The sequence below is a fragment of the Terrapene carolina genome, unplaced genomic scaffold, assembly GCF_002925995.2.
Source record: "Terrapene carolina triunguis isolate 2854851 unplaced genomic scaffold, T_m_triunguis-2.0 Scaffold199, whole genome shotgun sequence".
Classification (NCBI taxonomy): domain Eukaryota; kingdom Metazoa; phylum Chordata; order Testudines; family Emydidae; genus Terrapene; species Terrapene triunguis.
In genome coordinates, this window is record NW_020664550.1 from 307016 (window position 1) to 321183 (window position 14168).

Genomic DNA, 14168 nt, shown 5'->3' on the forward strand with positions numbered 1-14168 from the left:
CCCACGCCCACCATTTCACAATAATCGGATCAGAACTTCGCACTGGGCCCCAAGTCACTCAGCCCCCAACCCAAAAGGGTTTTGGCAGCGCAATGTTCCATGCACAATGACAAGGGAGGGGGATGATTCTGAGCTAACCCACCCCTGTAATTCTACTGCTTTGAGCACCAGCCGCGAGGACTGTCCTCACCTCTGAGCAAAATCCATCCCCTCTGCAAAGGGGGGGTAGGGGGAGGAGGGAATTAGAGTCCAGGGGCACAGTATGATGCAGGAAAAAAAGAAAAAAATTTGAACCAGTGTTTGTTTAGCCAGGGTAAATGAAGACACTCTGGCCTGAAACCTGCTCTGAGCTCCACATGGGCTACCAGAGTCCCACCTGCACAGAGCAGTGGCAATGGCCACATCAGGGATTGATTTGCAGGAAAACCAAACACCCGCACAGCTCCAACTGAAATCAATGGAGTAAAATCCACCCTGGGCAAACAGCCAGAGCAAGGTCTATGCACACTCCAATCCCACTCAAGCCATCAATATAAGTGGTGCATAGGCCCTGTGCCTGGAGAGCTGGAGCCAGAGTCAGTGCGTTTTTCCCTGGACTTGACTCGGCTTTCGCTCAGACACAGGGTGAATCCCACCCCGCATTGTGCCCAGCCCCTCTGGGGAAAACATGAAGCCCTGAGTTCTGCCCTGTGAAGATCACCAGAAGCCAATCTGGAGTAACAAGCCGCTTTCCACTCTACCACACACGCAAGAAGGAGGAAGACTGCGGGACGCATGAAGTGTCTTTAATCCGAAAGAGGGAAAAGCAGACCAGAAGGATTAGTATAAGCTAACAGACAAAAAAAATAAAAGAAAAATAAAATAAAATAAACTTGTCTTTAAAACAAATTCAAATTCCATACAGTGCCTAAAATGTCACCTAAAAACTAAACATTTCCATAAAAAATGTTTGTTGTTTGAACACATTAAAACGCAGTGAAACAATGTGACAAAGGGGGGGGGGGTAATCAGACTAAAGAATTCAGGGTAGCTATTCTGCTCCCAGGAGTAGAGACTGGTTGCAAACACCACCAGGAGCGGAGAGGTGGTGGGGGCGCAGATGAAGTCAGGGACTGCCTTCCCCTTTGGTAGCATGTGGACAAATAGGGATGGGATTCAGAGGGGAGCTCGCTGTGAGCCCGGGGTGCCAGGGAGAGGAGAAGGAAGGGAAGGGCTCAGTGCTCAAGCCCCAGCTGAAGCTTTGAACAAGACAGAAGCCCGACTGATCTTTTAGATACATTCCCAATTTCTCCCATCCATGCCTGAGTCAGCTGGTTTTCCTGGTGGGACCTTGATCGGCTTCTTCCCATAGTGAATTCTTGCCACAGGGGGTAAGTAACAGCCGAAGAGCTTAAGGAAATGCCGCAGCACTGCAGGAACTGAAATCCACAGCAGTCACCAGCCAGATGGCTCAGAAAGGGGGTGGGGAGGAAGTGCCCCATTTGACTCCTGCTTCCCCGATGCGGGGTAAGTGTGTTTCCCACATCAGAGTGGGGCAGTAATAGGTTAGTTGGGGTGAGTGAAATGGCTTGGCCTCCCACAGGCTCAATGGTAAGTGCTGGGGCCCCCTGAGGAGAGGGGGACTTGCAGGGGGGCTTGTCCTTGTCTGCTTTCACCTCCGCTGCAGGTTTAGAAGAGGTGCAACTTGATGCTAAGTGGTAGTTCTGGACTGCCGTGCTCAGCACAGCAAGCCAAGGGCACGGGAGCCCAGAGAAAGACAGGGCAGGACCCTGCAAAGGGCTCGGCGCTCACAGCATGGGACAGTAATGAAAACTGGACAACGGGGCATCTGCTTTAGGTGCTTCTGGTCTAATCCCACGAAGGCTGGGGTGGCTGTAGTGAATTTGTTAGCGGCATCGTCATCCCTCCCCCAGAAAGTCCCCTGAGATCAGAATTGAATTCCAGGCATGTTACAGACCCCACATATTCATCCAGAAAGAACACCCCAGTGCGTGCATGGACTCACATACAAACTACACTCCCCCCAGACGTATACACACACACACACAACCCAGACACACACAATGGTAATTGAAAATAACCCTGTGCATGCACCGTTAGAGTCAAGGCTTCCTGTTTAGTGAGGATTTGTGCCACGACGCCTTTAAAAAGAAATTTTCCAGGCCTGAAAAGGAGCTCCAAATCCACAGGCTCTCCCAAGACCCCCCCAAACCACCAGCCCCTGAAGAGAAATTAAGAAAAGGAGCGTGGAAGGGACTAGAAGCCACACAGTATGTTCTTATCCCTGAGCCTCTTTGCTTCAGCCTGTGTTTACCAGAGGCTCACCTGAGGGGTTAATCCATCAGCACTAGGCAAAACAGCCCAGAAGCCTTCGTCTCTAGACCAGCGCTTCGCACGGGAAACATACTGTCTGGGTTTCAGCATTACAGTAGTTTTAAAAAATATTTATATATTATATACCCTAAAAAGGTCGCCACAGGAATTTCCATGTCTTTGTAAGGAAGAAGGAAAAAAATATTTAAACCAAAAAAAAAAAAAAAATACAAATTACCGGAGCTGTTCAACTCTCAGGCCAAAAATAAAGATGTGTGTATCTCACAGGGGCCATCTCCTCACCTGCGCCAAAAAGGCCAGAAACATGGGTGGGTAGCTAAAAAACAACACGTCTGGTATAAATGTCGGAGTTCCACATGTTTGATGAAGTCCGTCTTTGTCCTTTTCTTAAAAAATATATATATACTATTGCTTTCTCGACGGCCAGGCAGGGCTCAGAGGGGGCCCTCAGTGGGGGAGTGCTGTCGGCTCAGAGGGGTTCGCTTTCTTTCGTCTCTTCATGAGCAAAGGGTTGGAGGAGTCTTCGATTTTCTTTATCTTAATTTGTTCGTAATCTACTCTCATGGTGGCCAAGGCACTCGTCATCTCCTCCTAGAAACACCAAGTAAAATACAGGGCCTGGTTAGCAATGGGGGCATCTGACATTGGTGCTAGAACCCCTGGGCTTGGGCCCATGCCCATGTGTGGGCCCTTGTCCATTGTCCATGCCCATACACACGTGTATCCCTACCCAAGACATTCATAAATCCTAAAGCCAGACAAGACCACTGTGATCATATGACTTCCCGTATATCACAGGTCAGAGACTTTCACCCAATGGTTCTATTCATATGTCATTGAACACACACATCATTTTAGAAAGGCATCCCAAGTTTGATTTTAAGTCTAGCGATGGAGAATTCACCACGTCTCTTGGGAAGCTGTTCCAGTGGTTCATTACCATCACGGTTACAAATCTGTGGTTTGTTTCCCGCTTTAATTTCTCTAGCTTCTAACATCCAGCCATTGGCTCTTGTTCACCCTATAATCTAGGTCTTGTTCCTTGGACGAAATGATTTCACACACCACTAAACATTCATACTTGGTGGTCTGTGGCTCGGTTGCTAGTGGACAAGTAGCCCTTTCCAACACAACACCGCGCCAGCCGTTCCCCAACCTGATCCCTGTTACTATCCAACAGCGGTCTAGTGGTCCACAGCAAGTGAAATTAGCTGGTCGCCTCCATGCCGTTCTTCATGCTCACATCACAGACAGAAACACCTTTATTAGCAGCCTCAGCAGATGTGCAGAGGATTGAAGAGGCCACAAAGACAATCATCCACTCATACCTCCAGGTCAGGTTGGAAACCCAGCCAAAAAACACACTACAGTAACAATACAGTCATTACTAGCACAGCCAGGCCAACACCACACCAAGGCTGCTGGCGGGAAAGAGAGGAGAAAAGGCTTTGCATGGCCACTAATCACGAGTTTACACTTTTTCTTTTTTTAGCGTGTGGATACAAAATTATTCCAGCCCTTTGATTTCACTAATTTCCTATTTCCAGGACTCAAATAGAAACAGGCTGTGAAAAGCAGCTCGTCCCTCCCAATACTCTCTTCTCTCCCATGCAGGTTCTGTGTACGGAAGCTTTATTAGCACTAAATTTAGTACAGCAAATCAAGGCCCTGATCCTGCAAGCTACTCCAGGTGGGCGCAGGGTACAGCTGGCAGGGGCCAGTGACCTGGCTCCAGTTCCCAAAGGCTCCCCGCAGCCTCGCCAAGCATGATGTTTATGTCCACTGAGATGAGGCACTTGGAGAGCAGGCTGTACCAGCTGTGCCTCCTGGAACAGAGGTGGGTCAGGGACAGAAGCGATTCAGAGTTTTTACCTTGACGTCCTCCCACAAGTCTTTCTCTTCTTTCAAGACTCGACTAGTGTGCAGCGGCGTCTGGGGCACCTGCATCGATTGCTTTAGAGGGGAGGGTAAGAGAGACAAAGGATGAGCCTCCAATAAAAGTCCCTGTCGTCCCGCTTCTCAGTTCCAGCAGCTGCCCCATTTCTGGGGCTCTGTGTCTCACCTCTAGAAAGCCACGCACTTACCATGATCCAGGAGTGGTTCATGAACTCCGTTATCGTCATGCGCTGGGTCGGATCCGTCTTCAGCAGGTTCCGGATCAACTGTTTAACTGGAGAGGGAGATAGGGAGGTGTTAATAAAAAGCAGCACTTAGGATATATATTCTCCCCAAGGGTACGCTATGCCCTAGCAACCACCAGAACCTCTGCTGGTCTCTTTGGCCTGGTCTACACCAGGGATTTGCACCAGTTGAAGCCATGGGTGCTGTGACAGACTGATAGTATCTTGTAATATCCTGGACAAACCTTATTAAATAAGGGTTAATACCTTTGGAGTCCACTGTTATTAAACAGGGAATCATGTGAATGTTATTGTAGAATTGTATGTACCTTCTCTAGGAGGAGAGGGATGCTAAAGTAACTACTCTCCTTATCAGCCCCTTGAAGCCACCCCCCTGGAGAGGTGCACCTATACTAGTCCTGACTGGATTCTCAAGGGACCAAGAAACAAAGAAAGGATTTTTGGATAAATAACTTCGTTTTAACCAAGCTCAGGGCCTTCCTCCTGATCCAGCAAACAGACAGGCCCCCTGGTCCACAGAGGGCCCCAATCCTTAGTGAAGAGTAGGAAGGACTGGGCCCATCAGACTGTGTGCTTGTTCTACGCTGTGGTGAACTTGAAGCCACAAGGAAACCACTTGGTTGGGGTGCTGAAGGACTGCTCCTGCCAGAACCCCTATTTGGATTGGGGTGAACTCCGCTAAGCTTAATAGTAAGTGTGTGTGTGTGTGGTGGGGTGGGGGAGGGGGGTTAGGGTATTGTTTTTAACGTGTTTTCCCGGGGACATTTTTACCTTAAGAATTAATAGTAAGTGGGGGGGGGGGGGGGGGGTATTGTTTTTAACATGTTTTCCCGGGAACATTTTTACCTTAAGAATAAAAGACACTTGCATAAAAAGAGCTGTGTGGTGTCTCCAGCTGTGGGCAGCCACACTGTTAACCATCTCTGGAGAAAGAACAGGAGTACTTGTGGCACCTTAGAGACTAACAAATTTATTAGAGCATAAGCTTTCGTGGGCTACAACCCAAGACAGCTGTGCTTGGGCAGCCTGTCTCTGCTGGAAGTAACACGATGAAAGCAGGGAGCCATTCAGCCTGGAAATACCCTAGTCAGGAGGGAGAGAGACGCGGGTCCCCTCAAGAGAGGTGATGGCCGGGGGAGCCAGGAACCAGAGAGGGGGTGCCCTTGGAGGACCATAGAGGGGGAATATTAATGCAGCAGCCCTGAACTGTGACAGGTGCTAAGCCCTAGTATAGACAGGCAAAGCCACTGTTCAAATGGGATATACGGCAGCAGCGTAAGTTACAGCTTCACCTGTCTACACTAGGGGCCTGCACCCGTACAGCTATTCTGCTGGCTGCAATAGGGCAAATCCCCATGTTAGGCAAGGCCTTGTTCTACAACTGGAGATTGCAGGCACGCACAGGCTGAGCTTTCCCATTGGGCATTATAGCTACACGCCTGACACGCCCCAGGAAAGGGAAACCACATTGCCAATATCGGAACACCCAGTCCCTTGGGATTTCACCGCAGGCGGTCCAGGCACGGCTTCTGCAATTATGTTCGGGTAGCGGGGACACACACGTTCATGGAGCAGACACTCTGCCACAGCTTTTACCTTCTTCGGACACTTCTGACCACTCAGGGTTGGGAAATTCATATTGGCCCATTCGGATCCGTTTTTTCATGCCTGGAGAAATGGCCAGACCGTGGTTCGAATAGAAAGGGGGATACCCACACAGCCTAAGCCAAAGAGAGAGAAAGTAATGAAGTGATCTGCAGAGGGGAAATCCTTTAGACTGCGTTAGAAACTTACTAGATCAAGTTTCCTTGCTTGTATTATAAGCTGAGGTCAGTTCTGGCTAGCTTGCCCAACAGCACCCTTGGATAGCTGAAGTGGGTTATCCCTACCTCTATGAGGGTAATGAGATCAATCTAAGAAAGGGGAAATTTTAGGCCTAAAACAAGAAAAACTCCCCAGCAGGGAGATCTGTTAGTCTCTGGAATACTTCTGCAAGGGGCGCGCGGGAACCCCATTGCTTTGCAAATAAGCCGGGCTGAGCACTAGACAGACACTGTACGACAGGGAACAATCCTGCACTGGCTTGGTCTAGAGAGACTAGGGGCCAGATTTTTAAAGGTATTTAGGTGCCTAAATATGCAGATAGGCACCTAGTGGGATTGTCAAAAGCACCTAGGCACCTAACTCCCAGTAATCTGAACAGGAATTAGGAGCCCAGGTGCTTTTGAAAATGCCATTAGACTCTTCTGTGTTTTTAGGTGCCCAAATACCTTTAAAAGTCTGGCCCTAAAGGTACGACTACACAGCAGTTAAACACTCACGGCTGGCACAGCTCAGCTGACTCAGGCTCGTGGGACTGGGGCTACGGGGCTCTAAAATTGCTGTGTAGACGTTTGGGCTTGGGCTGAAGTCTGAGCTCTGGGACCCCAAGAGAGGCGAGGGGTCCCAGAGCCCGGCTCCAGCCTGAGCCCAAACTTCTACACAGCAATTGATAGCCCCGTACCCCATGCCAGCTGTCCCCGGACAGCCACGGCCGTGCCGCAGGTCTTTTATTCCAGTGTAGACATGCCCTACGTGACCCAATAGATTTGCCCCCATCTCTAATATTCATGTCATTTCACTGCTCTAGAGAGTCATTTGTCCTGGGTAGGTCTGGGTCAGTCAGCACGCACTGAACAGCAAGGCGGGGTCCACAGGGAACCATCCCAGGCTGGTGTCTTTCTGCAGTGGAGGAGGAGGAGAAGGAAGTCAGATGTTTACACATGCACCTAGTGCAGCCTTCCCGGCATGCTGCTTGGCCAGACTCCGGGAAAGGACATTGCATGTTTCACCCAGGGAGCGCCCTGCGAGCCTGCTTGGGGACAGATACTGAGAGGGTGGAAGCTGCAGCTCCCCTGGGTTACGCATGAGCGATGCTCATCAGGATGGTACAGGGGAAACCGCTCACTTACAAAATGTACATGATGACGCCCAGGGACCACATGTCACAGGACTTGTCATACTTCTCCGGGCCCAGCACCTCCGGGGCTGGGGAAAGAAAGAAAAATTCACAAGGCAGTCAGAGACATTGTGCAAGGAGGCTACGGGGTCAAACACAGAAGTGATGCCTCTGGAGAGAGGAGCTCTAATGCAGGCTGAGACCATGAGTTTGATGGACCAATCACCCCAATCCTGAGCCATTTGACAGTAGACGCAGCTTAGCGCAGTTGATGAACTGCTCCAGAGAAGCCCTGCTCTTGGAAAGGACCTAATTATATAGGTTCCCTCGCCACGCAGTGTGGGGGGAGCCAGGACTAGACTAGCAAGGGGTGCTACACATCAGGCCAGAGGGGCATTCACAGAGCTGTGTAGGGCAAGTGCCAGGAAGAGTCTCACGTGCCCACACTGTGAATTGCTTATACAATGCCCTGATGTGTGCGAGGTGCATTGCAGAAAGAGGAGATACACATGCCCCTGCCCTGCTTACCTCACCTGGCACGGGACCTGGGATGGCATTTGCAATACACCTGGCTGTAATTGTCACCATCAGCTCCTGAGCAGGGACCACAGAGGAACAGATCTCCAGGGCATGTCTGCCGTCAAACCAGTCCCCTGGGTTGTCCAGCTGAGGAGTTTGGATCTTAACACGGCAGCAGGGCTGGGAACCCACAGCCTTTCCAGCTCTGGAGCCCATACCGAAACTTCAGATCCAAACACCCCAAAGCAATGGGACTGTCTGGATCAGAGTTCTGCTTCTCAGGCCCAACCCTACACCCCATTACAGCTATAGTTCAAATGGAAGTTATGGGCCTGATGCAGGAATTACTGGGTACAGTTCTCTGGCTTGTGTTATATACAGGCGACCAGACTAGATGGTCCCCTTCTGGCCTTACAGTCTCTGAATCCACAGCTCCAGGCCTTCCCCGCACAAAACAGCAGCAATACCGGAAGATTCTGGATGCCTGCAATCCCCATTCCCTGGAAGGGGGCGAGGCATCTCAGCTTCCCCAGTGACTTACCCACGTAGTAAGGTGTGTAGCACGGTGTGGCCAGGGAGTTGTGTGTGGTGGTTTCTTTAGCAAAGCCGAAATCGGTGAGTTTCAGTACAGTGTTGGGCCTTTTCGAGGTGTACAAGAGGTTTTCTGGCTGTGAAAACACAATGAATAAAAAGCAAACTAAGCGCTGGCCAAGTCCTCCGGGCTCCTACCTCTCGCATAGCCAGGGGCAGCATTAGAACAGTGCCAGCATGTCCGAGTCACTGAAGATTTGACCATGAACATACCAGCGGGAGCCATGTGGTTCGAAGTTAGCCAGAGAGGATTCCATCCACCCCATTGCAGCTCAACTCTCGGCAATTTTCTGCCTGATTTCTCCCCCCCCACCCGGGCAAGACCTGATTTGTAACAGCTGAAGTGGGTCTCGTATCAGAGATCCCAGAATCATCCCTTCTCTCCCCACTCGCACCCCTCAGCCTTCCAGATCCTAGCTAGGTCCAGAAGCAGAAGTGTGAAGATATGGCATGGTTAGTGGGACTTCCAGGCCAGTTCTATAAACCCCAACACATTCAGGTAAGGATCTACAACTTCTGAGATGGGTTATAAGCCAGTGAGCGAGACCTGGGATATTCTGCAGAGAGCATTGTCTCCCACACCAATTGACACTGAAGAGCTAACAGGAGGGGTGCAGACATTGGCAGTGTGAAGTTGTATAATCAATAGGGAAGGGCAAGTCTCACAAAGCCCTTCCTGAACCCATCCCTTGCCCCAGGGGCTTAGTACTATTCAGACAACTTGCACTGATTTCCCCAACACAATTTTAGATCTTCCGTCTTCATGCTTCTCTTGACAGCGCTCTCTCCGCCCCTTCCCACACCATAATCTCCTCAACCAGGAAGCTGCATCTCTCAGGGAACTGCCTGCACCTTTGCAACTTGTAAATCTGTTGCCAACTGGGAATGTTTAGCCCCAATTCCCTGGGAAAATGCCAATCAAAGTAACTATATTCTGCCTCTGCAAAATTCCCCGTGGTTTCATTTGGACGTGGGACTCCTCTTCGCTTCCTGCCCGGGGCAGCGGTGTCGTGCGGCTGCGGAACAGCTGCTGTGGGGTGGCTGCATTTCAGAGGTGGATGGAGGGTTTTTGTTTCTCAACAGCACCACACCCCAGTATACAAAGCTCTTTGGGATGACAGATGCAATATGAAAATACAAGACCGTATGAACAAGGAAGTCTTGCCTGCTTACAAGTGAATTCTAGAACAATACAAACCTCACCCTTTAAGAATTCTGCTGCTCTTACAGAAAGGAAATGCCATTTTTACAAGACCTCATTGTTTCAATGGACTTCACCCTATAGGGCAGGGGAAATGATAAGGGCCAGGTCCACACACCAGAGTAGAGGAGACTTCAATTTCAGCAAGTTATCCACTTCCCCCTAAGCCAAACCAGCCACCATCTCACCGTCTCCATTATGGGCTCTGATTGATCTCTGCAGGTAGCCTGCAATGAAACCCAAAGGCCAGCCGGAGCTGAAGTGGGTTGGCTTTTTCCCCAGCTGACCTCTGCTTTCACGGAGGCCATTCCCATAGACACGTACAGAGAGATGGTGCCCAGACCGAAAACCTATGGTCCAAACACCCCCACGTTGGAAGGGTCCAGCTCCTGATCCGAAGTGTCACGTCCCCACAGTGACGGAGGCAGAAGTACAAGAGCACAGTGGTCAGCTCTTGTTTGAAAGGAGCCAACAGGAGCCATGAGCCGCACTGCTCTTCCTCCCCATCCCGCATTCTCCTGCCTTTCAAAAAGCACGAGTTATTTGAGGCCGGTTAACCTCAGTGGGCCTCTTAAATGCAATCTAGGGAGTGGCTGCAGCACTCCTCTGGATTGTACAATGTTATGTGGGCCAGGACACTGGGGGTCGTGCAAGCAGTGGGCCCTCCGCTAGGGGCAAAGACCTTGGAAACACTCTCTAGCATCCGCTAGGCGCGCAGTACCTTCACATCCCGGTGTGCTATGTTAATCGAGTGCAAGTACTGGATGGCTTCTCCAATGCTCTTCATTATTTCTGAAGCCTCTAGAGGAGTTAAAGAAAATTTAAAAGTATTTAAACCTCAGCAATTCAAAGTAAAGCCACCCCCAAGGTGATACAAGTGCATCCCTGAAGGCAAGAGCTGGAGAGCACCGCAGAGAAACCCTCTGAGAGTCAGAAAGCAAAGAAGCTCTTGGGCCTGAAGTCTCCCTTTCCGAGCAGGGTTCTTCACATGGGACCTGCCTGCGAAGAGAGTAGACCTGCTACAATCACTCCCAATAAGAGCGATTTGGGGGAGCACCAGCCACTGGCTTTGACCCTAGACTGTTTAGTAGGCAGTCAAACGTCTGGTTGCAGAAGTTCCAACCAGCTCTAAGGCAAGACATTTTCACTCAACCAACATAAAACAGCCAAGGGGTTAAAAAAAAGCCTCCGTACCCCGTTCCGTGAAGGCCTGGTCTCCCCTATCTTGAATTCGACTGAAGAGCTCCCCACCATCCAAGCTGAAATACAGAAACAAGTGGAGTTAAAGGTCTAGCCGCTACCTCCCCCACCCATCAGGCCTCTCCAGCAGGCCTTCAAAATCCTCACTGATCATTCCAAGCCAAGCACGGCCAGGAGTCGCTGCCCCGAGCTTTGGGGAGAAGCCCCAATACACATTGCAAGGGGTGAGAGATCTTGCAACATTTCTGGCTTTGTTTCCAAGTTCAGGGAGATTAACCTCCCTTCCTCCCATACCCCGCCTCCAGGTTTGCCCCTTTTGCACCCCCTCCATTTCCAGGCCCCTCTCCCTTCTCCAGAAAGCAGCCAAGAGAGACTGCATAGCAGAGGACTCCCTCCGCTGCAGGCAGGCAATGGGCCAGCACCTGCGGATTTCCTGGCCACATGAGAGCAACCGTACAGAGGCACCTTTACAATAAAGAGAACAGATTGCTCTAGAAACGCCGAAAGTTCCCAGCCTCGCTGGCCTACTTTTCAGCAAAAGCCACCGGAGGTACATTCAACCACACAAGCAAGGAGGCATTGAACTCAGAGTTCCACCCAGCCTGTGCGCTCAGGTCACACCACAGCACAAGCTCCTATGCCAGTCAGTCACCTGACAAGCTGGGTGGCCGGCAGTCGGCAGACTGACTGAGCACAAGGGCAAATGGGACAAAACACAGCAGCACCCTGGTGCTCAAAGAAGCTCTGCCCCCGGCAGCTCCCACTGATTTCACAGACCCCAGGCCTCAGCCCGGGGGCGTTGGTCTCCCTGAAGAGCTCTGGCTTTTGAAGCCCAAGTTATGCAGAGTGAACGATGCAGCTAAAATATTTGAATACAAAACTAACTTCCGTATTCCTCCAACAGCCAGATGGATACAGAGGTCTTGGGGCTAAAGCCCTGGCTGAGGACTCAGTTCCCAGCTCTACCAGACTCCTTGAGTGACCCTGAGCAAGCCACTTAGCCTCTCTGTGCCCACGCTCCTCATCTACAGGAAACGAGGTTTCCTCTCTTTGTCTTGTCTAGCTCTTTGGGGTAGGGACTGTCTCTTGGTACGTGTCCACACAGCGACTAACACAATGGGGCCCAAATCTCGAACAGGCTTCTCGGCACTATCCCCGATACAAATAACGAACATGGAGCCGAGCTATGTGATAGAGGGTACAGAAAAGGAGAGAGAATTTGTGCCCATGCTAAGAGCTTCCCAGCCAAGTACTGAGTTACAAACGCCCCGGATCTGAACGGAGACACGAACAGACCTGAGTCACAGGGATGTATGGGACACTGCAACCGTGTCTGTTTCCTCTCTGGTTACTTTCCATCTTATACAGGGCCCATCCTGGCAGTATCGAAGCCTATTCCAGTCCATCACGCTCAGGCTAGCTTTAAAATAGCAGGTGGCTATTAAAGCAATGCTTCAACTGGTTTCACACGCGCATTTGACAGCACAGTGACCAGCTTCCTATTGTTCATTCAGACGTCGCTGTCTCCCCACGTGTACAGATGAGCTGCTCAAACCTTCTCTGCCTGCGGACACCCAGGATCTCAGCACGAGTGTCGGAAGCATCTTCCCACACAGAGAACTCAGAAAGCTCTTGCGCAACATATCAGCAGCCTAACCTTTGCAAACCCTGAACTGCTCCTCCGTCTCCCCCTCCCCGCCCCCTGACAACCTGTTGGCCTCTGCCACGGGAGAGGTTTTGGCAAGGAAGCTGCATTAAAAATCACAGCTGCGGTTGGGATGTGGTTTCGATACTTTCCCCTTCATTCCTCCCTCCTCGTATCAAACTTCTGAGAGCACCAGACTCGCTCAGACGTTGCTGTGAACACCAGCCTGTCACTCTCTTCCCTGCTCTTTGCCGGTGGTGTACCCCTGGTCTGACAGCCACTGCTGCCCAAAGACCAGCTCAGCCCCACACATGACAGCACGGCTGGCACTTCAAAAGTTACCAACACCTTTTTCATGGCAAAAGCAGGTCTGGTTTATGAAGAACTCTTTGCATGTGAGAATATGATGGGTTCTGTTACAACAAGAATAAGGATCCATGGGCCATACGCCTGCTTACCTAGCTACAGGTTTTCCAAATGACTCCACAACCAGCAGCTCACACTCCGGCCCCAGTTCTGGGTGCTGAGCACTTGGGAAATCTGGCTCTTGAATGCCGAACTACTACATCTCTCAGTGGCTTTGTTTTTCCCTGATCATAGAAGGCCATTTCCCCCCTACCATCGCCGCCTCAGTCATTACAAGAACTCCCCCTACACACTGAGGTTAGAAATCAAACAGCCCCTTCCCACCTCATACATAACAATTCTCAAGGGCTATAATAAAAAATATTGTGCATTTCTATAGCAAATTCTGTTTCAGTTCAAAGATCATAAAGCATTTTATGAACGTTAAGGAATATTTTCATGCCGAGAGGTGAATAAGTATATATATATAAAAAAAAACATATTACAGATGAGGAAACTGAGGCACAGAGAGGTAAAATGACTTGCATAGCACCACCCGGGGTGTCAGAGCCCAGGAGTTCCTGGCCCTCAGCCACGTACTCTGACCAATACACCGTGCTGCTTTCAAAATGGTTGAATTAATGTGATGGCAGGGTCAGAGGTAAATCCTGTGAATCCATGGGACATGGCCTTTCCAAAAGGCACATGGCCCAGCCTTCAGCTACCGATACTTAGAAGTGTTGGCGGCCAATCATTCACATGCTCAGAACACACATGGTATGAGGCACTGGGAGCCTGGGCACCAGTTCTTTCTAGATGATCCTTGATATCCTAAGATTTCCCAGGCATTTTCCACAGATCTCTAGAGCGACGGCCTCCCCTGAGAGAAGTGAAGCGGTCAAGTGGGAGGAGGGATTTGGCTCGTTTCTTCTCTCACACAACACTTACCACTCCATGATTATAAGCAGGCATTTCCTCCCCTGGTACAGGTTTTCATAGACATCAATGATCTTTACAATGTGGGCACACTGAGATGCCCTCCAGTGGAGTTCGACTTCCCTGCGGGCTTTGGGGCAGTCCTGCAGCATCTAAAAGAAAGAAGGAAAATTCAGTCTTTTCTCCCTCATGCAGCAAAATTTCCAGAATCACAATTTTGTCCAAGACACTTGAACAAAAGGTTCTGCATTCAACAGGTCTGAGATGTTGCCATAACACCATGATATTTCATGTGATCTCTATTAGACCTCTGCAGAT

The 14168-nt window shown here is 50.3% G+C and overlaps 1 protein-coding gene across 1 annotated transcript in view; it reads right to left on the bottom strand.

Annotated features, from left to right (window-relative positions):
- Nucleotides 1–1261: 1261 nt before the first annotated feature.
- The window catches only part of LOC112118385 (MAP kinase-activated protein kinase 2), a 77514-nt gene continuing 64607 nt past the window's right edge, over nt 1262–14168 (bottom strand). The window contains exons 2-10 of the mRNA XM_024216669.2: nt 13863–14002; nt 10919–10983; nt 10446–10525; nt 8474–8600; nt 7427–7502; nt 6072–6196; nt 4419–4504; nt 4207–4287; nt 1262–2925 (exon numbers count right to left, since the gene is read on the bottom strand). Coding sequence (XP_024072437.2) covers nt 2782–2925; nt 4207–4287; nt 4419–4504; nt 6072–6196; nt 7427–7502; nt 8474–8600; nt 10446–10525; nt 10919–10983; nt 13863–14002 — 924 coding nt within the window. The 3' untranslated portion in view covers nt 1262–2781. The remainder of the gene's footprint in view (nt 2926–4206; nt 4288–4418; nt 4505–6071; nt 6197–7426; nt 7503–8473; nt 8601–10445; nt 10526–10918; nt 10984–13862; nt 14003–14168) is intronic.